Source organism: Rhea americana, unplaced genomic scaffold (assembly GCF_003343005.1).
Source record: "Rhea americana isolate MKP2758 unplaced genomic scaffold, rheAme1 scaffold_218, whole genome shotgun sequence".
NCBI classification, from domain to species: Eukaryota; Metazoa; Chordata; class Aves; order Rheiformes; family Rheidae; genus Rhea; species Rhea americana.
The window spans coordinates 433,996-459,535 of record NW_028186321.1 but is presented as its reverse complement, the minus strand read 5'-3'; the positions used below and the strand labels follow the sequence as shown (position 1 = coordinate 459,535).

Below are 25,540 nucleotides of genomic sequence, written 5' to 3'. Positions count from 1 at the left end.
CAATAAACACACAGAATTAAGTTTATAGCTTCAAAGAAATTAATGTTCAATTTTAGCTGCTGATACTAATGCAGAGTAATATCCTGACCATCGAGGAAGTCTAACGAAGAAAAGGAAGGAATGGACAAAGAAGAGAGTTAAAAGTAACTGTTAACACGCCATACAAATACATGCCACCGAAAAACAAAAAAGCATTTTTTTTCCCCTACTTTCACTTCTTGTCAATAGGGTACGTTTGGGGGTGTTTGGGGGGTTCTGTTTGCTTTTAAAAAATCTCATCAAAAAAATCAATACCCCTGTGTTGCCAGAACTTATATTGCTTTTTAAGAGAAGACAATGTCTTTTCAACCTACATATTACAATTCTTTATTAACAGTTGGTAATGCATGCCTTTGCGACAAGCACTGACTTTTCAGAATAATTAGTTGACATTTTATGATGTGCTTATACAAAAGTTTGTGCGCTTTGTACGAATCTGAATGCATATTTAGTATTATAAATCATCAAAATTAATCCTGGAAAACTCATGAGTACAAGTGCTAACAAACTTGAGCAAACAAAGTCCCAGTCCTCCTAATTTCTCTCAGTTTATCATCTTTTCATGTTGTCAGGGTAAGCCGCAGTACCACTTTGAACAGCAGGCTGACAGCTGGTAGCAACTTAAGCACACGCTGAATAAAAAGATCCATCATGGAGGTACAAAAATGCCAGCTCGTTTTCATGTGGAACTAGTGACATATTTTGCAAAACTATCAGCATTTCAGTGGCAGAATCATAACAGCATATGCTTATAACAAAAAATCATAGAGGATCACATTCTGCTTTGAGTCTCTTTCTCTCATTCATTTCAGCTTACGCAGCAAATCCAGGCTTGTTGAAAAGGTTAACTAAATTCCATGGACAGGGAACTGTGAAAGAGTAAGGGCTCCTGAGAATGAAACACACAATACTGGATTTTGTGGATGTGGAATTGCAGGCTACTACTATATATTTCACTGCTGCTGAAGGAATGATGCTGAAATTCCTAAAATCAGCCAAAGAAATTGGCTCTAGAGTTCTATAAAATACCAGGGGCACTGCTTACGACCACAGTCAGTCTGAGGTATTTAGTTTAAGAATGATTAATCACAGATGAATCAGCCTTTTGTTTCTTTTTTGACATTTCAGAGCCCTTTCTAGGGCTCCATCTATCTGAAGTCTGGCCATGTCTTGATACCAAAGTAGACTGTTTGAAATAATTCCATTTACTTTGGCCTGCATACAAGTCTGGATAAAGATTTCAGTCAAAACACCTCTTCAAATCATAGAATGGTCTTAAAATGGTACACAGAGATAATACGGCAAGAAAATATTAGAGCAGTTACACACTTCAAAGTACATTATTTTTTATTTACAAACTTATTGGAATGGTTTCAGGGAAAGCAGAATACTGGCCAAAGTAAGTAACAATGTGTGCTCAAATTGCAATATTTGCATGAAAATATTGACACTGAAAAAGTTTTGGAAAGCCCAGAAGTCAGGAAACTCCCATAGAAAACTTCACCAACAGCCCATTCCCAACATGAGAACTTAGAGGAAAATATGATTTAAGGTCAAAGACCTTAATGAAAAAAGCAGGGCACCAAGTACACTAATTATTTAGACCAGAAGCACAAAATCAAAATCTATTTAGTATCAGCCACTACGAGATTCAAAATCAGTATCAAAGAACTGCAATAGAAGGAACAGAAGGGGGTAGGTCAGAACCTCAGAGTTCAGTAGTGACTGGAAGAATAGAATTCAATAGTACAGAGCCACAAAGTATAATTCTAGAATTTGAAAGACGTGGGATACCACAGACAAAAGCTCAGTATAGCAAAAAATCCAAGATCCTCTCAACTATTTCTTTGATATGACTATTGACTAAAGCTAGTTCTTTCATCTCTGTAATAGAAACATGTTCTTAAACATGTCATTAATCGAAAAGCGTTAACGACTACAGATACAACATTAAAACAATTGAGAAGCAAGTTTGAGACCAACATCACTCTAAAATAAAATACTTTCTTGTACTTAAAATTTTATCAGAGACTCCAAAATGCATTAGGAAAAAGCTTTACATCTTCTGGCTCCTGGAAAATTTTCCACAAGACTATTTTTCCAATATAAAAACTACCACAACTAACAGAGCTTGAGAAGTTTTACCACAGGGTCATGAATTTCTTCATAGAACCATTTTAAGCTTGCATTACCTTAGCCTACCCTGAAAAAATGGAATAAAGTCATTGCTTAATGTTTTTATAATATTTTTCCATATTAATATAGTTAATAGGATTACAGAAATCCCTTTGTCTCAATTTAATGTATATTTTAATTTACTAGTCATAAATACTAACTCACAAGTGGGAATAAAGAGGAGCTGAGAACTAGAAAATAGTCTAATATTACTGTTCTCTTTCGCTATCTTTCTTTCTTTCTTTCTTACAAGTAAATTACTTGGTAATTTACCTGGTACTCCATTGTTTGAAATAACACTGCCATCAAACACAAGCTATTTGAGAGTGAAGGCAAAGAGAAGGAAACAAAGGGAGTCGAGAGTCAAATATAGGTCTCTTTTAAGAACTTCTGTAGTTACATGTCTGATTCATGGGCTAGAAGATACTCACTTCCTCCTTGAAAATTCAGAAATCTTAAATTATATTACTGTGTCACACAGTAGTCCTTACAAAGGGAAATCAGTAATTCAGCAAAATATTCTGTCGGTGCCTGGACCTTATTAGAGAATATAAATGTACCAAGATGATCTGCTGCAGAAAGGAAAAGCTAATGTTATATATGGCTCAGTCACTGTTACATAATGATAACTTATAAATCAGTTTTTAAAAATTGATATTTGATCATTACTTCACATCTACAGCAAAAGGAGAATCTGAAAGAGATGTCTAGACTTTGCATTCCAAGAAAGTACCCATGCAGAACAAGACTTCTATGCTTACAGTTGGATATTTGTACATCTAAACTAGGACTCAGATGTATTTAAAACTTAACCATCCCTCTACCTTCTTTTGTGGACAATACCAATGCATCAGTCCTGGATTATAATATAAGTGAGCAGAACAGTTCAGTGCACAGATCCCCAATTATTTCAACCAAGTCCTGCATGTAAGACTGAATTTTATTTCATGCAAAGTGAATACTGTCAAACTCCTTAAAGCAACATCATAAAGTCACTATTCCTTCTGCATCCCGACTCATCAGCTATCCCTCAACAACCAGCAGGGAGAATGACAGCTGCAAAGAGCACCAGGACTAACAAATGTGGGCTCTAGCAGACAGTATAAAGCAAATCAGTAGTTAAAGCTCAAGTGTTTTTTTCTGGAAAAGTTCCAGTACTGTGTTTTTATCTCAAAAATCAAGTGCAAATGTTAGCTTCGGCATTTCTACTGATCACAATCAGAGACTAGAAGGAAAGAGTTAGCCTCTAGTACAATCCTTTCCAAAATCCTGTGACTTCATAGTAAACAAGTATAGCATACAAATGTTCTTCATAAGTCACTGCTCAAGTAAACAGGTAACATTGTGCCTACCTTCCATTTCCAAACATCCTAGGACATATAACTTGCAAAATATATTACAAGCAGAGGATAAGAAACAGTAGTTAGTCAGTTCTTCAGTCCCTCCCTTTTCTTTCCTTCTTCATCTAATTTGCTTACCCTGACATCTGTTTAACAATGTCCATCCATTTCCTTTCATTTTTCCAGACTAATGTCATTAACCGAAAGGGATCTCTAGTATCTCTATTAAACTGGAACCAAGCAAAGTCTTTAACATGTAATGTAAGTAAGTCAAGTAGACATAAATTAAATTACTTAATCTGCAAAGTCACTACTTTACCACTATTAATCACTTCACAAGAATGTAGCATTTCCCAGAAGCATCTCAAAGCTTAGTTTTAAAATTCGTTCAATGAGGGTAAAGGCTACAGAATTAATAKCAACTGGATTTTCAATGGTATTGCATTTGGCCAATGTTAAAAAAAAGTAGAAGGGGGGACCCTTGCAACTCATTTAATAAAATTATTCTCCCAACAGAGAACACTCTCTCACCTGCTATTTTGTGTGTTTTGAACAAATACATCTTTTAAAAATATATTTATTTTTATTTTCAGAAAAATGAATTATTATGGTCGCTTGTAGTAGAGGCCACAATAAAGCCGAAATGGCTCTTTCTTCATAACTATCACTTCAATGAACCCTCCTAATTTTTCGGATGTTAAAAAAAAGAAACCAGTAAGGTTTTTAGCATACTTGCAAACAAAACAAAAACAAAAACCATGCAAATCCTATTTTATGAGCTATATTTCCATATTAGAAACATTTTTATAAAATAAAACTATACACTATTATCAGATATGTTTGGTTATGTGCAAATGTCTGGCAAATTTCTATTCAGTGTACTAAAATAGTATAATAATATTCAAAAAGCAATCACACATTACAGAGAAAATATACCTGTTTTCCAAGGTCTAAAAAACACAGAAGAGAGAAACTCTTGGGCACTTAGGCGTAAGCAAATTTGTGCCTAACGTGTTACAAAGGAGGTTTGGCGACAGACAGGTTATTCAAACTTTCTGTAGAATCTCCTGACTCTTTGTTCACAAATCTGCTACTGGGCTCTACTTCAAATAGCTGCTAACCACAGCTTCTCACAGGTTTGATCTATAGAGTAAGTCTCATATCTCTAACAAAAAAAATAAAAAAATAAAAAAATGTATAGTCAAGACCAAGGCAGTATGTTATCATCACTTGTAATCATTAAGCAACATTTCCCCAAATATTCAATCAAACCTAAAAAAGGGAGAATTTTAAACTATTGCCAGATACATTGTAAGTATGAGATAATCAGGTAACCAAATGACAAATTATTATCTGACAGCATGGAAAATCTCTTCGTGTGAACTGTTTGTAAGCCAACTTGTAATAAATACCACATGCAGCTAAATTAATTAAAAAAAAAAAAAAAAAAAAANAAAAAAAAAAAAGGTAAGTTAAATAGTAACCAAGACTCAAATTTAACCATATTAAGTCTACATTAAAATACAAAATGACAATAAAAAATATTCTATTACTAGGAACAATGTCAAATAATTTGAACAATAGTACACTAAGGAAATAAGTAAAAACACACTTTACCTTGTATCTCATTTTAGGGCATGAATGAATGTAGAAACCCATATAATAAAAACAGAGATCAGGAGCTTTTTCATGGAGTTGCCTAGTAAAAGCAATTTCCCTATGAAAGTAAAGAAAAAAGATTAATTATTTATGAATACAGTTCTTGTATTTATTTTACCTCTTCATTGAGGAAATATTTTACATCTACCTGGCTCTTGAACCATTGAAAGGAATAGACTTCAATCAAGCAAACAAAGACTATAAACTCAAAAGAAATGCTAAAACAAACAAACAAACAAAATCACAAGCTAAAAAACCTCCATTTATTCATTTTGCCCTACCAAGTGACTGACTTGAAATTCAAACAGCAAGTGAATAAAAGCCTCTATTTAACAAGTTTCCTGTTAATATTCATGCACACTGGAATTCCACAGAAATCTGGCCTCTCTATTGTACGCAGACAAGCTAACACAGCTCAGGAAAACATCACAGGATTTTTAAAAATCAACAAGCTTCAAGGATAAGCCTCACTGTTTGCATTCTAGCAATTTATATGTAAAAACATCCACCTTTGTGCAATTATTTCACCTATCTCATGTTTGCTTGTAAGATCATCTAATTTATTTTGAAAGAAGCATCAATGTATTCCAAACATTGTATTACAAAAGAGAGATTATGAATGCTATGACTGTTTACTATTAATGATTTCAGGTAGTAGAAGGAAGGTTTGTTAAATACTTCCTATCCTGCAAATAAGAATGAAACTCGCTCAGTATTTCTTGGACAGCTTTTTTCATCTGGTAAGACTGGTATTTTGCAAGCAGCTTTTTCTCCCTCATTTTTTACTTACATTCCTATATACTTCAAATTATCAACAAATCTCACTCTTTCTACAACTCAGTATCAAAAATTCTCAAAATAGCATGAACTGGAAGTGACAGGACTGCAACACAGTTTAAGCTCCTCGGAGGAAAATTGGCAACAGCTTTTAAGATATCAGATTCCTTCGCAACTCCCTAAATCCTCCCTAACTCTCAGATTTTTTTCCCTCTCTTTTTGAAAGAGCAACAAGGTTGGCTCCCTCTAAGACTGTTGGGAACACACTTTTATCACCTTAAATGCAGCAGAATTCATAAGCTGCCTTTTCACTAGTTCAGCCATACAAGTGTGTTGCACTGACATAAAGTTCAAATTTTATTATGCAGAAAATTTAAAATAATTTCAAGAATTTATAAGCATGGATTGTGTCAGCCTTTTATTCCACAAAGTAATATGATGCATACAAATGCTAGAAAACAGCTCTCAGGAAGATTTAGTATTTTATTTTGAATGATCACCTTTCATTAAAAAAAAAAAAGACAAACTTTCAGTATTCAGATAAATTCCAGATACAAAAATGGTCATTTCTAAGTTATGGGAGTTCAAACTTTTCTTTGAGCTCCAGTTCTCCATTTGTGAGCTCTATCTAATTAATTTTATGAAAATGCCAGCATCACTGATTACATCACAAAATGACCACTTCAGACTCTTCCAGCCTTAGACAAGCAGAGGTGCTATACCATCAGTTACTTTATTACGCATGATACCCGTTCCTAGCTGCATGATCCCACCACAACTCTTGCACTAGCTCTGGTGTTAACGTGTTCTTCACTGAGCCAATTCAGCTCAGTAAACTGAGTTCACTGTCAACTAAACTGACTAAGCATATGGTTGCTAGAAGCTCAGCACATTTTAGAGATGGAGTGCAGTCGCAGGACCTTATTTCACCATCCATAAACCTTAGATTGATGTCAGCAGCTTCAATAGCAAACATTGTAGGGAAACCCTCTGACATATGCATTTGAACAATCCATGAAAAGCTTATTCAGAAGTCACAAAATTCACAATTATGAAGAAAAAAATACACTCAAAAAGTAGAATTCAAAAAAGGTTCTTACGAAATCAAAAGATACTAAACAAAATCTAAAAAATAAAGAGTGGTTAGGCTTCTGAAAGATGGAATTGCATATAGTTCATTAGCTGTTACAAAAGCATATGAAGTAACTGTGATTGGAGGAGACTTCCAAAAAAATGGAGACTTCCAAAAAAAAGTTTTTCTTTGTCTTTTTTTTTTTCCTCCCCCCAAAAGTCATGTATTTCTCCTGGGTAGATCTGTACACTAGCTAGGGATAGCTAGGAAGCCTCCATCTGCAGAGAAGGTATGATCAGACAGGATGCCTTGCAGAAAGAGGAAAGCTAGAACTCAGAATTCTATTGCATATAGCAGTACTAGAACGTAGTACAAGTCTGAAAAGTCAAAAATTTTTGCTAGGACTTTGCAAACCTAGAGAAATTTGAAAATAGACAGGTCTGACATGTGGTTCAAAGCCAGTCACTTCATCAGGATCTCTCTGGGGAACTCTGACATGTCCACAGTTTATTTCGTGTTAACAAAGAAGAAGCAAAAAAAAAGCTAATAAACAATTGAGATGCACAAATTATAAATAAAAAATTAAATGAGCGGACATACAATAATGGAATCAAAATTGCTCTTGGGGTGAAAAACAGTAGCTTTCAATTTACCATACAGATTTTATTCACAGATGAATGTATTATTCACTACTCCCACTACTCTGCAAACACCAAACCAGGCTGATAATCAATACAGGTTTTAAAATTCACAGGATTATTTCATCAAATTTTCTGAAGATAATGAGATTATTATATATGAAAATATATTTAATGCTACTACAGTCGGAAACTTAATTCAGAACACAACTACTTTTAGAGACTTTGTTATTTATGATCTCAGTATGCACACAGTGATAAAAATTATTAATTTCACTCGGTAACAGAGCTAAGAAAAGAGTCAAAGGGAAAATTACTCCTATTCCAACAAAAAAGGCATTTTCTTGCTGAAACTAAACAATACAAAATTATCCTTGGAGTGAATAAAAACTAGGTATTTCACTTCTGTGTGTTCTTAATCTTTAAAGACTAAAATCCCTAAAATACTAAAATCTAAACTCTAAATCTTCTATACAGCCTAATTAAAGATGACTAATAAAATATATTTGGGATGCAACCACTTGTAGAGAATATAAAAAAATAAATCCTTTCCTAGTGTTTCCAGTAATAGAAATAAAATCAAAAGGTCAAATATAGGGAAAAGTATCAATTATTACCATAATGTCTGACTGAAGAACAAGAAAGTCTTCTTACCGTAATGCCGAGTAGACTCCCAAAGATAAGAAAGAATAGTCTGGATCATAGTACAGGTACACAGAGGACACACAGTAGGGAAGTATGTCGATTACACCTACGGCAATTATCTTCCCATCTAGCCAATACTGCTGGTGAAAAGAACCATAGCCACAATCTGGTCCATTTGGAAGATTCTCAGCCTAGAGAAAACAAGAAAAAAAAGAGATCAGTAATTCAACAGATAGACTTTCTGTATTAAAAAAAAAGATTTTAAGAAGGATTTTTTTTAGAGAAAAGTAAAGACTATGAGAAATATGATATACTCTGATAAAGAGAGTATACAGAGAAAGGAAAAAAAATCTAGCAGGGAAGATGGTGCACTATCATTTGTAATTTTTCCTGTATTCATGATCAGTAAACTCTACACGTCACACAAATACCAATCTGAAAATGGCCCCTGCCATCTAGAACATATAGTACTGGAATGGTAAAATGGTGACGTGATTCATTAAGTTTTAAACGCATGATTATTTATACAGAAATTTTCCAGATATTCTTTTTTCACAGTTTGGCTTTTAATCTTAACCTACTAACTCTTTAACAAGACAAAGGACAAAGGCCACAAAGAATAAAGTGTAGGCATTACACTGCTCTCTGAGTGCTTCTTCAAAGCTGGCTCCAACTGCTCAGTCCTTCCAACACGTCCTGTCACAGTTAACGACGCTACTCTGTTTTTCTCCATGCTGCCAGTGGCCATCAGTGCAAGGAGGGAGAGGGGAAGCACGTGGGGGAAAGACGATGATGTTCAGGAAAAAGCCAGACATGCCTGACTTACCCTCCCTCACAATTATCCGAGTCAGGCGTTAAAACTGCCCCCCTTGCCCCACTCCCATCCTCCTCCCCCAACCACTGCAAATGACTCACTTCGGCCACAGAAATTCTTTCTCAGTTCAGTTTGTCCATTAAAATTGTTTGAGAACAGCATTTATACACGGAATAGAAAGGCTTACTCTTCGTGTTTATTTGGACCAGCTAAATAACTTTCATTCAAGAATCTCAAACTCTCTGTTGCAAGGGAATCTGCAGAGCTTCTTTTCCGTCAGCCTGCAACAGAGTATCTTCTGCAAAAACATCGAGGAACTTACTCTTGGTGTGTATCCTGCATTTGAACAAGTAGTGAGGTATGCATCCGTTCTCAGTAAAGTATCTAAGGCCAGAAACTGAAGCTTCAAATTAAGAAGAAAATGACCTCCTAATTTAAACTGTATTATACAACCAATTTTGGCATGCCATTTTCTTTAATGTCAGGTTTACTTTAATCCTGAATTCCACAGTACTCAACTTAATTATCCATCTAGTCACGTTTTTCACTGTTATTGCCAGATCTTCAGAAAGCTGCTTCTCACTCAATAAATCTGACAATATTACCTTCTATTACAAACTGTTTTGCATTACAACAGAAGATGGGTTTAATCAAGCATTTTGATACAGTAGCATAGACTGACAAGATCATGGTCAGTAGAAGTTATTCTAATTGTTACCACTTTGTATCAAAAGAAATCAATCACATGAACAAAAATCATTTAAACTGAGTTACCTAACCAATATGTCCCAAAATAAAGGCGATATAATAACATATTTGCCTTTTTATACACAATTTTATGGTATAAAATTAGATATGTAGCTAAAGATACTGTAATAATGAAATGATCAAATATCCGAGAGCTGAATTTTGCAGCATACGAGGATATTAGACTAGGATATCAGTATATTAAGCAGTGCTTATCCTCATTTATGAGAAGCTTGCTTACTTAGTAGTTACCTTCCACAAAATATCCATAACTTTTCAATAGAGGAAAAGGAGACAACATGGGGTCAGTATAAAATTTTCAAGCAGGGACACAGTCATTCACTGACTTGGTCAAAGTTTGAGAAAAGTCATTTTTCTCTACGGATTTCTCAGCACAGGTTAAGTTCACCTCTCAGCTACCAAAGTGACAGTAAAAATAGTACAGACATCCTATGTAAATCAGTGAGAAATACAATTTGCCATATAATACAGACTTGCTTAAGACAGTATCAGGTAAAAGAGATTTTATTTCCACCTGTATAAATAATTTCCTTCACACAGGACTAATACTTGTTCACATTCCTATGACTTCTAAGTAAGATTAACTGATTTGTTTTTCAAAGGTGATTTATTTTAGCATTAAAAAAACAAAAGGACACGTGACATACAGAAGTTCCTCTGAGAAACTAAAGCTGCTGTTAGTGCCCAAGAAAAAGGGACAGAGAGGCCCTATCAATGGCTTTCTACCACTCTAAATGCAATTCAAGTATGAATTAGAAAAGACAAATACTCTAGTTTCTATCAACTAACAACTTTCTGTGAATTTTAGCATGCCAAAGCCTCGCACCCAGACAGCATCTCCTCCTGCTCTTTCCAAAAAAACTTTCCAGTGTCTACTGCTATTACCCTTAAAAAGGAGACAACTACTGAAATGCAGTCAGAGTGAACTCTGTAATATTTTTAAGTTCATTGCCCAACAAAGTCACAGACAGAAGTCTCTCTTCATATCCTCTGAAGAATTTCAACTCAATACACTGAATTTAGCAAGCAAAGCCGTATCACGCTTCTGTATTACACAATCTCAAAAGCAGTACTTGGATTTCTTATAAACTGTATTGGTTCCAACATTTCTGAAACACAAGGCAATGAAGTTAAGTTATGCATATCCAATAAAACTACATATCCCATTATTTAAATAGTTTTGGTAGAGTCAAAAATTCACTGCATAGAACTTAATGAGTATTAAAAGAAAATTGTCTCTAACAAAATAGGGAAAAAAAAAAAAAAAACCACACAAGCCATAGCAAAGTTTTCTAAAGCTAAACATATGTGTCCTCCTGTGACTAGGGGAAATCCCATACCTTGGAATAGGCATAGTATGGATTCAGTCGGCAGACATCTGCAAACTGAAACATTACCATCAGGAAAGAACTTTTAGTAAGATATAAACTACATTATTATTTCACTAATTCAATTACAATAAAGTATTATATACTTAAAAGACACTATGTTTTATAACGAGCATATGCACAGTGCGGATTTCAGGCAAAATGTTCTGGGATCTCCATTACATTAAATAAATCACATTTWAAAAAAGGTAACATTTTCCTCCTCATCAAAATGTTTTCATACGATGTGATCCTTTGTAATGTGTGTAGGTATTACGTTTTCTCCAACATCTCTATGAATACTTGGCTCCATTAACGTGATTTCTTATGTACCATCTCATCAATTTGACATGTAATAGGTCTAGAATATAAAGTGTTTTCTTGAAATAGGTTATATCATTTCACACTACTGACACGTCCTCCTGGGACCATGTTTGTCAAAGGCAATGTAAATGCACAATAAGTAACACCAGTTGAGCAAGCCCCACCAGAGAGGGCTCACCTTATCAACTAGAAATAATATACCTTAGCCTTCGTACTACAAAAACATGAGCTATTCTGCTGCTAAATGTCACAACTTCTACAATTAATAGTCAACAATCAGAATATCAGAGGCATTACTAATGTGGAAACCAAGTGAGATTAGAAATAATATTCTCCTACTCCCCTAACCAATGAGGTTCAGACTATTAGTACTTCCAATTTTTTTTAATAAACAAACAAACAAGCTTAAGTACTCTACAGAACACGTGTAAAAACAGAAATGGGAAACTTAACAGATTTTTTTAATATATATTTATTAAAGAAGTTAAATGAGAAAACACTAAAGCAAAAACTAAAACGAGGAGAGTCAAAGCACAAACGTGTTGTGGCTAGGAACTACTAAAAACCTGCCATTTTCATAGCTATTTCTGCCTCAAAATTTTTTTCTAATAAGGTGTAAAAGTTATTTATTTTCTTCAATTTACAAAAGGATTCTAAAAGTAAAGGGTTTGACTGAGCCCTCATCAGCAGATAGGGATGTAGACAGTTCTGTCGTCTAGCTCTAGGCAAGATGATACTGCCAAAAAAAAAAACATTTAACATCTCCAAACTTGTAGAAACAAACTGATGCTGAGGGACCAACTTATTTAAAACTAACAGTTAATACTCGAACTTCAACATGATGAATTACATAATCAATTTTTTTTAACATTATAAGAAATAAATCCAGGACAAAAATTTGAAAGTAGATTATTTCCTCCCCAAAGTTTAGGCTATATTGTACAGAAAAATACAATATATTCTATTACAAATTAATTCTACTTGTATTTGTACTCTACTAGCTAGTGATTCTATCAATACATTTGATTTCTCATATTTTATAATGTAGTATTAACATTTAAATATTTAGTATCAACTTACGTTGCATATTGCCAATTAATATACCTCAACATTATTGCTTAAAATGAAGCTTCAGTAATATGGAGAATGTTCAATTTGCTTCAAAGCACATTAGTCTTTCTTGTCACTTTTAAGAAAGTTTTACTGTATGAAAATTGCACTCACTAACCAGAATGCCAGACCAGCATGTGATTGCAGAAGGCTATGCACAATCAGCTATCAAAAATGATTCCTGACCTTGACAATGGCATGATTATTTTTTTTACTGGGAGGTTTCATGACAGCAACATTTAAATTTTCTGTTTTGAACACTTCCGTTTTGCCCTCCGCTGTGGACGAAGGGAGAAGGATATGAAATCCATGCTATTCCTCACAGAGAAAAACGGGAAACTTTTCACTTCTACACTCTAGTGGAAATTATTTGCCAAAGAAATGAAGTGATTAATTCCAGCAGGCCCTTTCCCAAAGGCACACATACACACACACAAAACCTATCATACAGTAGATTTCTATCTCTGTTGGTTAGCAATATATTTCTTTTTCTTGATGTCCTCCTTTCATTAAGGATTAGTGGGGAGGCTATAAAAACAGCTTACGAGCACAAGCTCTGTCAGCAGAGAGAAGCCAGTTCACAAATTTTTTGTTAAAAAAAGTTTACTGTTTTGAAACAAAGTAAATAAATTAACTGCATCAAAATGCAATACATTAGCTCTACAGAACTAACTTCCGCACCTTAGTAGGAAATAGTATTACACTCTTAGAGCTATACTGTCAATTGTTTAACTAGCACAATAGTGCTGCTAAATTTAAAATGCTAAAAGGATTAGGGAAGCTGTGAAGGCACAAGGGACTTTAATAACAAGATACTGCTTATTGCTACAGAGATGAGAAAAATACCCATGAAAAGTCAAAGCAATTTGCCAGGATCTCAAAAGGAAATAAATTACATCTGATTTGGCCCCTAGAAGGGCACAGAATATGACTGAAATGTGACACTCTTCAGGGGGTAATCCAGAAAATTACAGATTTGTAACCATATCATATAAATGTCTGCTATTAGATCTCCTAAGAATTAACACACACATTAATAACTAATAAGTTTGAATGAAGTCAATGTGCTTTTGAAAAGAGGAGATGAAGATTCACAAATGTCTTTCAGTTAAGTTTCAACAAGCATCTTAATAAGGATAAAAACCAAAGTAAGAACAAACGATCATTTGCATTATGAAAAGAAGCTCACTGAGTTACACACAGAACCTATTCTGTTCTCCATACTTGTGGGTGATCCACCAAAGATGACTCAATAGTGTTGCAACACATCGTGCTGAGGATTTAAAAGTATTCAGGATGGTCAAACAAAAATGGAGTGCAAAGAACTGCAGAAAGAACCCATGATACTGAGTGATTAAAAAGGCAGAAGAAACATCAGATGTTCATAAATCCAATGTAAAGTGCATGGGAAAAAAAATTGCTAAATGTACTTTCAAAACAACGTGCATAAATTAGCATTTTGTGCTAAGAAAAAGATCTTTTTGAGATAACAAGGGCAGTTTTAGGAAAACATCAATTTAATGCTCAGCATCAGTCCAAATGCAAGAAGACTGAAGAAAAGTTAGGGAAGGATTCGGGGGGAAAAAAGTCATCATCCTACAGCACAATTCCATCGTGCATCTAAATATTTAGGCTAGTTCCAATCATTGTATCTCAGAAATGATACTGTAGAAACAGAAAAAAAGTGCATAAAAGTGCTGAAAAGATGATTAGAAATAAGAACAACTTCCACACAGTATGAAGAAGCCATGGCTATTCAACTTAGGAAACAGACATTGAAAGGATACAATACAGATTTAATTCATTATGGGAAGGCAGCAATAAATCCTGTAATATCAATTTATACCCATTTATATTGATTTATATATTATATTGACTCATTTGTATTAAGTTCAGAACATCTTCTAGCAAAAAAATTTCTGTGTTTAAAGTACAAAATGAGTTGAAGACACCACAGGAACAATTCCAGAAGGACAAGTACAGAGATGACTGCTAATGATGCTGATATCACCACTGATACAGAGCATCCTTGACCCACCGATTATCAAAACACTAAGAATCCATTCTGATCAGTTCAATATTTCCCTGTGCCTTACCCTCCTCCTATAGACATTCTAGCTTAGGCAGCAACATGGTACCAGACAACACTGTCTCTTCCATAGACTTACGCAAGTCATTCTCCTGTACTGAGCCACTATAATCTTATCTTTCCAAATAAGATAGTATTTACATCTGTGAAGACGATAAAACGGCAAATGTTTAAAGGTAGTATCTAAGAGGAGAGGAAGAGGAAAGAAAAAACAAACAGCTCTCTATAGTATCCTGTTTACTGCTAGAAAACTGCCTAATTTTCTGCTAGTACATATCGTATCATTTCTGAGAACTATTCTTTTTCTTGTTATAGAGCCAATAGCCAAAATGGAGACTAAAATGAGTAATTAAAAAGAAAAAGGAGGGGGAGGGAAGAAAGGAAAGAGTTTGGTTAGTAATATTAAAAATTTTTAAAAATGCAATTTGAAATTATGTAAACTTTAAATTTGTTTTGAAAATATTTGAAATCATTTTTGTGCAAAAGAGTAAACAGACAACACACTACAAGTCTTGCTTGTGGCAACTGTTTTAGGATAAAGAATTTCAAGAATTCCTTGGCCTCTGATATATAACCCTTTTATTTAACTTCCTCTAATTGAAGACATCTGTAGTGGTGCCACACAAAATTTAATTCAAGCTTCGAAATGTCAATAAAAAGTGTCTGTAAGAAAATACTAGTAGGGAAGTGTGCATCAACATCTATGCAGCCATACAAAATTAAGAATATAATAGAAATCTGCTGCTAGAGTTGACGAGGTGATAAAAGCCCTTTTCCTATAAAGTCTAATGAGCTCTATTACTCTTCAGTTTTCAGGAATGTAAAGGCAAGTGGAGTCAGCAGAGAAAATCAACAGACTCTCCACACATGGCTTCATTCAAACTGCAACATATCAAATTACTAGTGTAATTACTATAACCTGACAATTTCATTAGAGTCATGCAGTAGTTAACTCTTTAAGACTAACAAGAAAAACAGTGCCACAAATCTCTTACAGTTTGTTTACCGGAAATGAAGCAATATCAACTCCCCTAAACTCCTAACTCAAACTGTGGTAAAATACAAGTTCAAAAAGTTACTTAGTATTATATTCTTTTCTTTCATAGAAAAAGTAAAACAGAAAAAAATCAGCACTTGATTTCTGCTACTATTTCTTAATGCAGTGATATGAAATTCAGTGGTAGCTCATTATCCAAGTCCTCAGACTCCCTTGATAACGTCATATTACCTTCCTTATCAGCTGATGATGACACAAATATCATAATATACAAACCATACTTATAACAGTTTACTGTCCAGGGAAATTGGAGAGGGGAAAAAAAAGTATTCATATTATAAGTCAGTTCTAGAATTCATACATACCTCAAGTGGAGAATCACAGAGGAATCGTGTGAACTGCATCAGATTCATCAGAAACATGGAGATTTTCAGAATGATTCCCACAAAAGTAAAGCAGAAAAACAAGAATATATTAACAACAATTATACTTTAGGATACATGAACAGACAAGTATGTTTTTTTCAAAAATATATATTTGAAAGATACCAAAACATTTTAAGAGTTCAAATAAGGCTTACATTTCCACTTTCTGTCTTGCTAACCAGTACCAACAGATAAAATAATAAGTCATTCAAAGTACTTCAAACTTCATGTGAAATAGGAAAAGATTTTTAAAAAAAAAACATTACAAGAAGATGAGAGAATTATCACTCTGTAACACAGGGGTGCTTCTGGTTTCTTTTATTCTAAATTAATTCTTATACATTTGCTTCTTCCTTCTCTGCAACTGCCTGCAACAAGGAGTCTTTTCCCACAGTCCTACTGGTAATATCCCAATCACGAAAGCAAGGTTTTTAGGGCCCTCAGCTGTCTTAATAGAAATTAAGTCATATTTACATTCAAAACCATGAGCAAGCCTGTTAAAGTCTATAGAAGTGGGATGGGGAAGGGAGGAAAAAAACCAACTTCCTGAAAGCGCAAATGTTTGCATGACTAGATCCCTTACTCAACACAAAATGATGTGCCATGGATCAAGCCAAAGGCAAAGTTTAAATGATCTAGAGGTTGTTCAAGATTGTGAAATTAGTAAAAATATACTATTTATTTACCATCATTTACCTATTTAATAGGAATATTTCCTTATTGATGGATTCCACATAAAACATATTATGGATATTATAAATTTCTGATACGCATTTTACCTCAAAACATTCCTTTGTTAAAACTATGCATTCTATTTTAAACAGCTACTATATTTTACATAGTTTATTTCCTGCCCATCTGATAAACTGAATGATTTTAAAGAAAAAACAGTTTCTAAGCTGCAAAAGTAGAATACATTGGAGCTTTTAATTGAAAGACAAAAAGAGTACATGGACACCAACAAAAAACCTGACAGTTAACAAGATTTTTATTGTCAAGCATTTTATAAATATCTGAGATGCAATAAAGAAAAGTTTTCTATTTGAAGGCACATACATAAAATGGCAAGTGATTACTTGCTGATCATCTCTTTTTTCCCCTCACAGAAGGCGAGAAGTGGAAGGAAAGTGACAATATCATRAAGAGTGCCAATATCATAAACTGCTGATTTAGGATTAAGTTTTATGTATAGTATATGTAATTAAATTTTTTTCTTTTCTGCAGAAAATGCACATTTGAATAAAAAAGCTTTAAAATAGATTTTAGAAATGAAAAATGCAGCCTCTAGTAGACATATAGATTTGCAAACATTAACTGGATTATTGTCAATATAGTACAAAGTGAGCACTGAACCTTAACTACYTATTAAAAGGTACTGAAAAGTATTATACAGCAGATGCCGAAAGAATCAAGACTTCACAGATGTCAAATATGAGATTTTTCCACGACATTAATTTTATTCAAGTCCTCTCTCAAACATGTAGAAGTAGCTAACTAGTTGATCGACAAATGAATGGTAAATATTTGGACATGTGCTTTGGAGACGAATACTGAATTTCTGTAACTTGCTACTGTAGACAACGATACTCTGTAGTACCTAAAATCAGCCATTTCCAATTTACTCACAACCAGAGTACTGGACACCCCGAGTTACTTGGAATTTTATTAGAGGTGAGGAAGAATGAATAGCTGCAATATCCTAATTCAATTCTAGAATCTTTACTGATTTGAAGGATGGGGACAGAGGGTAAAAGAGGTGGGGGGATGCTTGATAAAAAAAAAGGAATTCAAATTTTGAATTATTACATTCCTATTAAGAAAAAGAATAGAGATTTATAAATTCCTACATTGCTAGTGTATCAGTCATTACAGCCAGAATGTGCAGACACCAGAAAAAATAAACCATATGTTATTAATTTTGATGTCAGAAGACCCCCAATAGTTCTTAATCTCTAACTGTAGCTTTACAGTGCAAGTTAAACCCTATGGGTGAGAAAACTGAGCCAACCACACTTTTCAAATAGTTTTATCGATTCTCCAGGCCATGCTGTACAATTCCTTTTTGTGTGCGTGTGTGTGGGCAGGGGGGGAGGAGATTTTTTTCGTAAGTGTACCTAAAACTTCTACTTTCTAGGGAATATATACYGTTGCAACTACCTATACTATTGGCTAGAACAGTTTTCTTAACTGCACTTGAAGTTATAGCACAGTCTTATGGGGAGTATACTACTGCAAGTCTTATTACATATTATCCCCCTTATCTGTTTATACTTGCTCAAGTTTGCAGATTAGACTATGCATCTTCTGACGTTTTCTAGAATTCAGTTAGGAAAATTTGTTTGCTTATTTGTCTGAAAGGAATAATTTAATTGGCACACCAGGCTGGTTGGTTTAATAAATGTTTTAGATTCACTGACCTTTACCGTAACAATCTCTTACCACTCCCCCCTCAAAAACAACTAAAATAACTAAAAGAAAAGGAAAAAAAAAAAAAAAAAGGAAAGAAACTAACCAGTAACTTTTCATCATAACCCAGGAATAGCCACATGTATTTAAAATTTAGGTTAATGGAGGATTCATTTTCTAAATTAAGATGTTCATTTTAATTCTGCAAGATTATTATGAAGATACTTCTACAATACTTCCACTACAAATCCCGAAAGAATTATATTCAAAAGTTAGTATTGTATGCAAAATAAATCACTATCATATAAGCATAATTGAAATTCCTTTGGCAATCATAATTTTATACTTTTAATTCAAAACTGAATTACATAGCTTTTTATAAACTACAGCATATATGAAGTCAACAACATTTTTACTTTGGTGCAAACTAATTACAATTGCTATAAAGAATCCATAACTGCTAACCGAACAAGTGGAAATAAATTAAAACCTATCTAGTAAAACTAATAGATGAACAAATCACTAAGAGTTAAAGGATGAAACTGCAGAAAAAATAAAAGGAAGGCTTGGTTTCAGTCCAAAGGTAACTGCTAGAGTAAGAGCTTCTAAAATCTGTAATAAAATTAGAATATTACCATCTACTTCCTTTTACAAATGGGGGAAAATATTCATATGTTTTGGCTGTTAAACAAGAAAATGGACTTCACCTCTTAGGACACTAATTTTTTGAAAGCAAAATTTGCCAATAAAACACAATGATATCATAACTTTCTTAGGAAAAAACAGCTTTGAGCTTTCATCACCAATAACTAAAATTAGTTGCGATATTGAGTGAGAAGACATTACAGAAAGGCTTTTTTTTTTTTTTTTTGACAGCATTAGAGTCTGTTCTTATTTGTAATTCATTGTTAAGGAAAATTTAATATTGGGTGAAGTAAGGATGAGAAAAGGATATAGGTTTGAGGGTTTTTTTAAACTAACTTCTGAGTGAGACTGAGATGTGTGAGAGAGTTCAGGTGGGTTTGTGTTTTTAATAAAAGTGCCAAGCTCACAATACTGAAAATTAACGTTAGTTTTCATTGACAAGACAGACCACATGCCCTACAGTCCCAGGGTTTCAGCTCTATGCGCACCAAGCAAGTCTACTCTCTCTTCCCTCCTGTTTGCAAAATCTCACACACAGACTGTCGCCCCATTTTGGAAGCTCAAGTGGCCAAATGAATCTTAATGTAGCCACGAGCAGAAATGCGCAATGAGCGATAGAGGCCATGGAGGTAGCATTCTTCCCAGAGGGTTCCTCAACTAGGGAGATCTTTAGATATTTCAGATATACCAGAAAATAAAAGCTAGCATCCTTTTAAATGGGACTGAGGTTTCTTAGGTTTCACCTCTTTAGACCCACCCTTCCAGGCAAAACTCTTCTCCTGTTTTATTGGCCTCTTCTTGGCTTAATGTAAATCCTGCATGAGTTTGTAGGACCTCTCATCACCATCATGGAGTAATTTTCCCCATTTCAACACTATTGCTTTCATGATGTTCTCACTTCTTACAAGTTCAGAACATGTTAGCATTTGCTCTCATGCAGTAACTCCTCCTGGTTCATCAACAAAAACTGTTTTTAGGGCACTTTAGTTTTGAATTTATTTATGAAGAACTTGGTTTATACAGTTATAAACACACTTCATCCTAAGAGATCCGTTAGGATTTGTTTTGTGTATTAGTGTGGGCTGATATATTTTAATTGAAATCATTTCCTCTATCAAAAATAGTCACTATTATAATCAGTTTTTAACCATAATGTTGTGGAGTGGCAAGAGTGAAAAAATAAGCAATTAAAAAATAAAAACTTATGTCAAACTTTGAATAAGGCTAGAAAGTATTATGAAACTAGACTGAAATTGACCTGAAAAATAAACCAAATTCTATAACATTTAAATAACTATTAAAAATATGGTCATAAATAGAAAACAGGAGAAAATGTAGCAGGTTTATAAGAACAGATGGTAGAAAACTTATTCTATGACTGGACTTATTTAGCATTTTCAACAGTGACTCACAAAAACATATGAACTCTAACAGAACAGTTTCAGAGATATCCATGGACAAAATGTTGGAAGATGTGTTTTCAAAACATACTATGGAAGAAAAGAGGGGGTTTAAAGTTCAAGTGCATAATTCAAATGCAGTTTTCAGAACGAGAATTAGACTAGGGAAATAGAAATAATTGCTGAAGGACAGAACTTAAATTTCAGAATTACAGTTTTAAGTCTATTATGAAGCGAGAAAAATCACTGTGACTTCATCCTCTCAGAAGAGAATCTGGCAGTCTTAAAATAAGAATTTTTTAATTCCATGTGGACTTACATAAGAAAACTCAGTATCAAAATTGGGAAAAATAATATAAACTGGGAAGCAAAAAAATGTAACCTGAACTGAATCAATACAACTGTGGACAAGTTGCTTAAACTACTGGATGCCTGAATTCTTTGGCTCTCATAGTCATTTCAAGAATAAAATCCATGAATCCAAGGTAGTACAGTTATAAGGCCACACAAGCAAAACGAATCAGCCTGATACACAAGTACTGTTCTCAGTTTTTAAATTAACATTATCAGCGATCTGAAATGCAAGAGAAAGTGAGGCAGATTCCTCTGAAGCAGCAGCCAGTCATGAAGAGCCAATCGTCAGTTTAGCTGTCATTAACTGACAGGATAAAAAAAAAAAATCAAGAAAACTGTAAGATGCATGGCTGCCTGGACAGGCTAAGAAGTTTAAAAATAACCACAACAACTATTATTTTTATTATTTTTATTTTGTTTCTAATATGAACTTTCAATTGATCAGAAAGTGCTTCTTGGCATTTCCTAGACTTCTTTCTCAGTTTTCTATATTAGTTCAAGTCCATTTTGGGGAGGCAATTTAAAAAAAAAATGGAAAAGAAAGACTATTTCAGTAATTCTTTGCACCTTTTCAAACAGTGTATCTTTTGTACGTTGTTAAATTCTTTTCTTCCAAGACAAATATTTAGTTTAGCACAAAGTAAAGAGAGTGTCCAGCTAGCTTTGCAGTGGGAACTGAGACACATACTATTTTTCTACAAGCTTGTCATTACACGCACCTCTGAAAAGTTAAATAAAATGCTTGCTTTACTAGGTCTAAACAGCAATAAACTGTTCACTCTGGCTCTTTCTAGAAACTACTGTAGAATTTTAACTCCCTGTGCTGGCTGTAACAGGTATTGCACTTACTGTCAATCATAACCCTTTGTGCTGGTTTTAAAACTACATTGAACAATGAAAATTGTATAGTGTGTACTGAACAGTTGTTACACTGAAAATTAAGAAAATAACATACCTGTAAGCAAAAATAATTATGTTATACTCGGTTGGAAGGAAAAAATGTGTTTTCAGGAATGTTTTATTTGGGGATGGTGACTGAGAATTGATTATTTGCAGAAGCGAGACATTAGGGAAATATAAGCTGCTAGAGTTGATAAGATTTGATTTAAGTAAAAATCTAGAATCATTATAAGAAAAATAGCTAATAATAAAATAATATCTGATAACACATATTTACAATAGCATAAGATTTTTTCTTCTGTGTACTATTGCATATTCAGTACATACAAAACAAACACAACTTGAGATTCAAAAACAGAAAAGCAGAAACACAGAATGCAATGACATTTAGCTAACATGTATTTATCAGAGGTCAAACTTGCATGAATTGAAGTTGATTTCTAAAGTACAACAACAAAGAATAACCAAACTGCCTTCATCATTAACTGCAGACATTTTAATGTAGATCAACTGCAATATGCAGTCTTGTATGCCATAACTGTTATAAAAGACTACTGCTCATAAACCAACCAATACTGAATATATTTTACTATAAATTAGTTTCAGATTTTGCTAGAGTGTCCTCTGATACATGATGGTGCAGTATTGATTTCTGTTTGATACAGTGGCTTTTAATAAAAGATGGGGTAGAAGTTTGTAGTGGAAGTAAACTTCCAGAGATAATCAAATGTTAAGATGTAAATTAGTCAACCTCCCTCCCTGAAAAAACATAGGTTCAAAAATCATATTTGCCATTTCTCTGAGGCATGATTTATTATGGCAAAGCTTTATTATGATTTATTATTAGATTTATTGTGATAAATAAGCATGAAAAAAAAGGATAAATTTCATTCATACAATTTGTCTGCATAATTATGGTACTATTCACATATATAATTAGTGTTTCAATTGATTTTTCATTGATAATACAGAGAAGACTTAATGCCTGTTTAATGGAAGGATGCACAGAATCTATTACACTGTATGATCTATGATAATGTTCTCCAAATTATATCTTGCACAGGAACTCTCTTGTTCAGTGAACAGAGCACTATCGTACTTCCTCACTGTTCATTACAGAAGTCTCCTTTGTTCAGATTTTTTCAGCTTTTGTAATCTCAGTTTTTCTTTATTGCCTGATTCATTTCACAAAACACATCACCACCATTCAAGAAGAACCAAAATAAGTAACATTTGTAAGTACGGAAACAAATCCTTGCAATTGATTTCAGTAGTGGCTTTTTGTATGTGTTATATATACTGATCTACACACTAAAAATGTCTGACTGTTGTCTTCCACTATTTTAGCAAGAAAAAAGTTAAATACTAATCTGATAACTGTTCTACTACACAGGGTATAACACATGACATAGTGTCTTGGGCCTGAGAAAAATATCTTTATACACTAATATTCTATCTCCATAAAAGGCCAGAAGGAACGTATAAATAGCATCGTAACTACAAAAATTGATTCTTCCCTTGTATATTTTCCCAGTTTCCAAAAATGAGCAGTTTAGGGACTTGGCTATCCACAAGTAGTCTTAGATCACCATGTTTAACRGGCAATGATGCACCTATTTTCCATGACTGCATCCTTAACTCTTTCAGAAGCTATTTATATTTTCCTCACGTAATTTTGGGGTATTCCCCAATTCTGTTTTTCCCTAACAATTTTTTTAAGATTGAGTAGAAGTACATATACTCTTCAAAAAGTGGGTGACTATGCATTTACATAATAACATAGTAAGATCTTACATTCTCACAGAGAAAAACTGAATATTTGGTTCTTCCACAGTAGTTTTTAAGAGTAAATATTATTAAATAGTCTTTAATTAGAGGCTCATTTGCTGTATTTTTCCTCAGGACACCAATTCAATAAAAACATACTGAAATGAATATTCTTAGATGCCTTCTTTGTGCAACATCAACACCTGACTGCACTAGGGAGCACAGAGACAACTGGGTCAGTTTTGAAGCTGAAATCCTCCAGCAACCAACTAAAGCTTTTCAGGGGCATTGAGAATTTTTGCAAGGGAAGGTCAATGTGTAGTAAACAAACTCAGAGAAAAGGGGATAATCAATAGATTAAAAACCTRCACAGAAAACAGCTGTAGCTTTTATGTCATGAAAAAAAACATACTTCAAAAGCTTTAATGTGCAACCTAAATTATTTTTGATTCCAGGAGCAATGGGAGATTCAAAACTGAATACTAAATTGTTTGGCAGATAAAAGATATACTTCAGCCTTACCACAGTCATTGTTCACCAATAAAGGCAGCAGTGAAAATCCTGACAACGCTTTCATAAAAAAGGTAAGCTTCTGGGGCAACACTAACTCTGGGACTTGGAAAGAATTTACTTCCTCTACCAAACTTCTACCCCATCTTTCATTAGAAGCCACTGTATCAATCAGAAATCAGTACTGCACCATCATGCTAGAGTGATACAAAATCTGGGTTTTTTTTTAAACACACACACACAGAGGTATGCACATTCACACACATCCTCTTCTTCCAATATACTAAAACAGTGATATCTAATTTGAATAAATGAGCATACTGTCCAAATCCAGACCAATAAGTGCAGAATATTCTCTCAGCTTTTATCTCCCATCTCCTCATTTTAGAACTGATGCTTTAAAAATCATTATCAAATACCTATATTATGCCAGGACAGCCCTGAAAGACTACCTTAGAATATGCACGGTTTAAGATAAAAATCTAAACAAACAACAAAGCTTTACCAAAGCATTTAAAATACAGAATCCTGCAGGTTCCTTTGCCACCATGATCTACTGAATGACTTAAATTAAGATTATCAGAGTAGCATAACTAAATGAAAATGGCTTTGGAAATAAGGCCTAACTTAACACAAGGGACAATATACTGTTGACAGCCAAATTATTCAGTGAAGTATGACTAAACAAAGTTAAAAATCAATAGTGTGCAAGGAGTTACTGAAGATACAGTTCAGTTTTCACACAGCAAATGAAGTGTGAAGACTAATTTACAAAAAGAAGGGCAGCTTCAGAGGTAAAAAGTATTGTATCATACTACAGTGCTAAGAAACACTGCTAAAAAATTAAAGAAGCCACTATCTTCACAACATGACAAAAGAAGAATGACAAAATAGAAGTAAAACATTTTAGTCAGCAGCTGAGTAAAGGAATAAATGGGAGAAAAAGCCATAGATTTTTGAGTGGGACACATTTTAATGAGGGAAAGCAACGGAAAAGACTGTGGGAACCTTCACCAGACACTGTAATAGAATAATTGTATTTCTTTTAAAAATGTTAAAGTATTATTAAAATTATAGATTTAAAGCTGTAGCTTGCAGGGAGTACTTTTTGCTTGTTTGTTGTTTTTCTTTTTTTTTTCTTTTTAAACTACCCAGATAAACTGGTATCTAAAGCTGACTATTTTTAATAGCAATATGACTAAAATACAAGCTACAAGCCTGTAGTAACAAGTGAAATTCAATCTTACAACTTCTTTAGTTACAACTTCTTTAGAATTTAGATAAATCATAAATTTTGGACCCAGAGCAAATAGTTTTGC

General features: G+C 33.7%; 1 protein-coding gene across 6 annotated transcripts in view; it reads right to left on the bottom strand.

Annotated features, from left to right (window-relative positions):
• Positions 1-25,540, bottom strand: part of ATE1 (arginyltransferase 1) — an 86,671-nt gene that overhangs the window by 41,655 nt on the left and 19,476 nt on the right. For all 6 annotated transcript variants that reach the window (XM_085305258.1, XM_085305257.1, XM_085305260.1 and 3 more), the window contains 3 exons: positions 16,180-16,212; positions 8,355-8,536; positions 5,172-5,271 (listed from right to left, as the gene is read on the bottom strand). In XM_085305258.1, the coding sequence (XP_085161384.1) occupies positions 5,172-5,271; positions 8,355-8,536; positions 16,180-16,212 (315 nt within the window). The remainder of the gene's footprint in view (positions 1-5,171; positions 5,272-8,354; positions 8,537-16,179; positions 16,213-25,540) is intronic.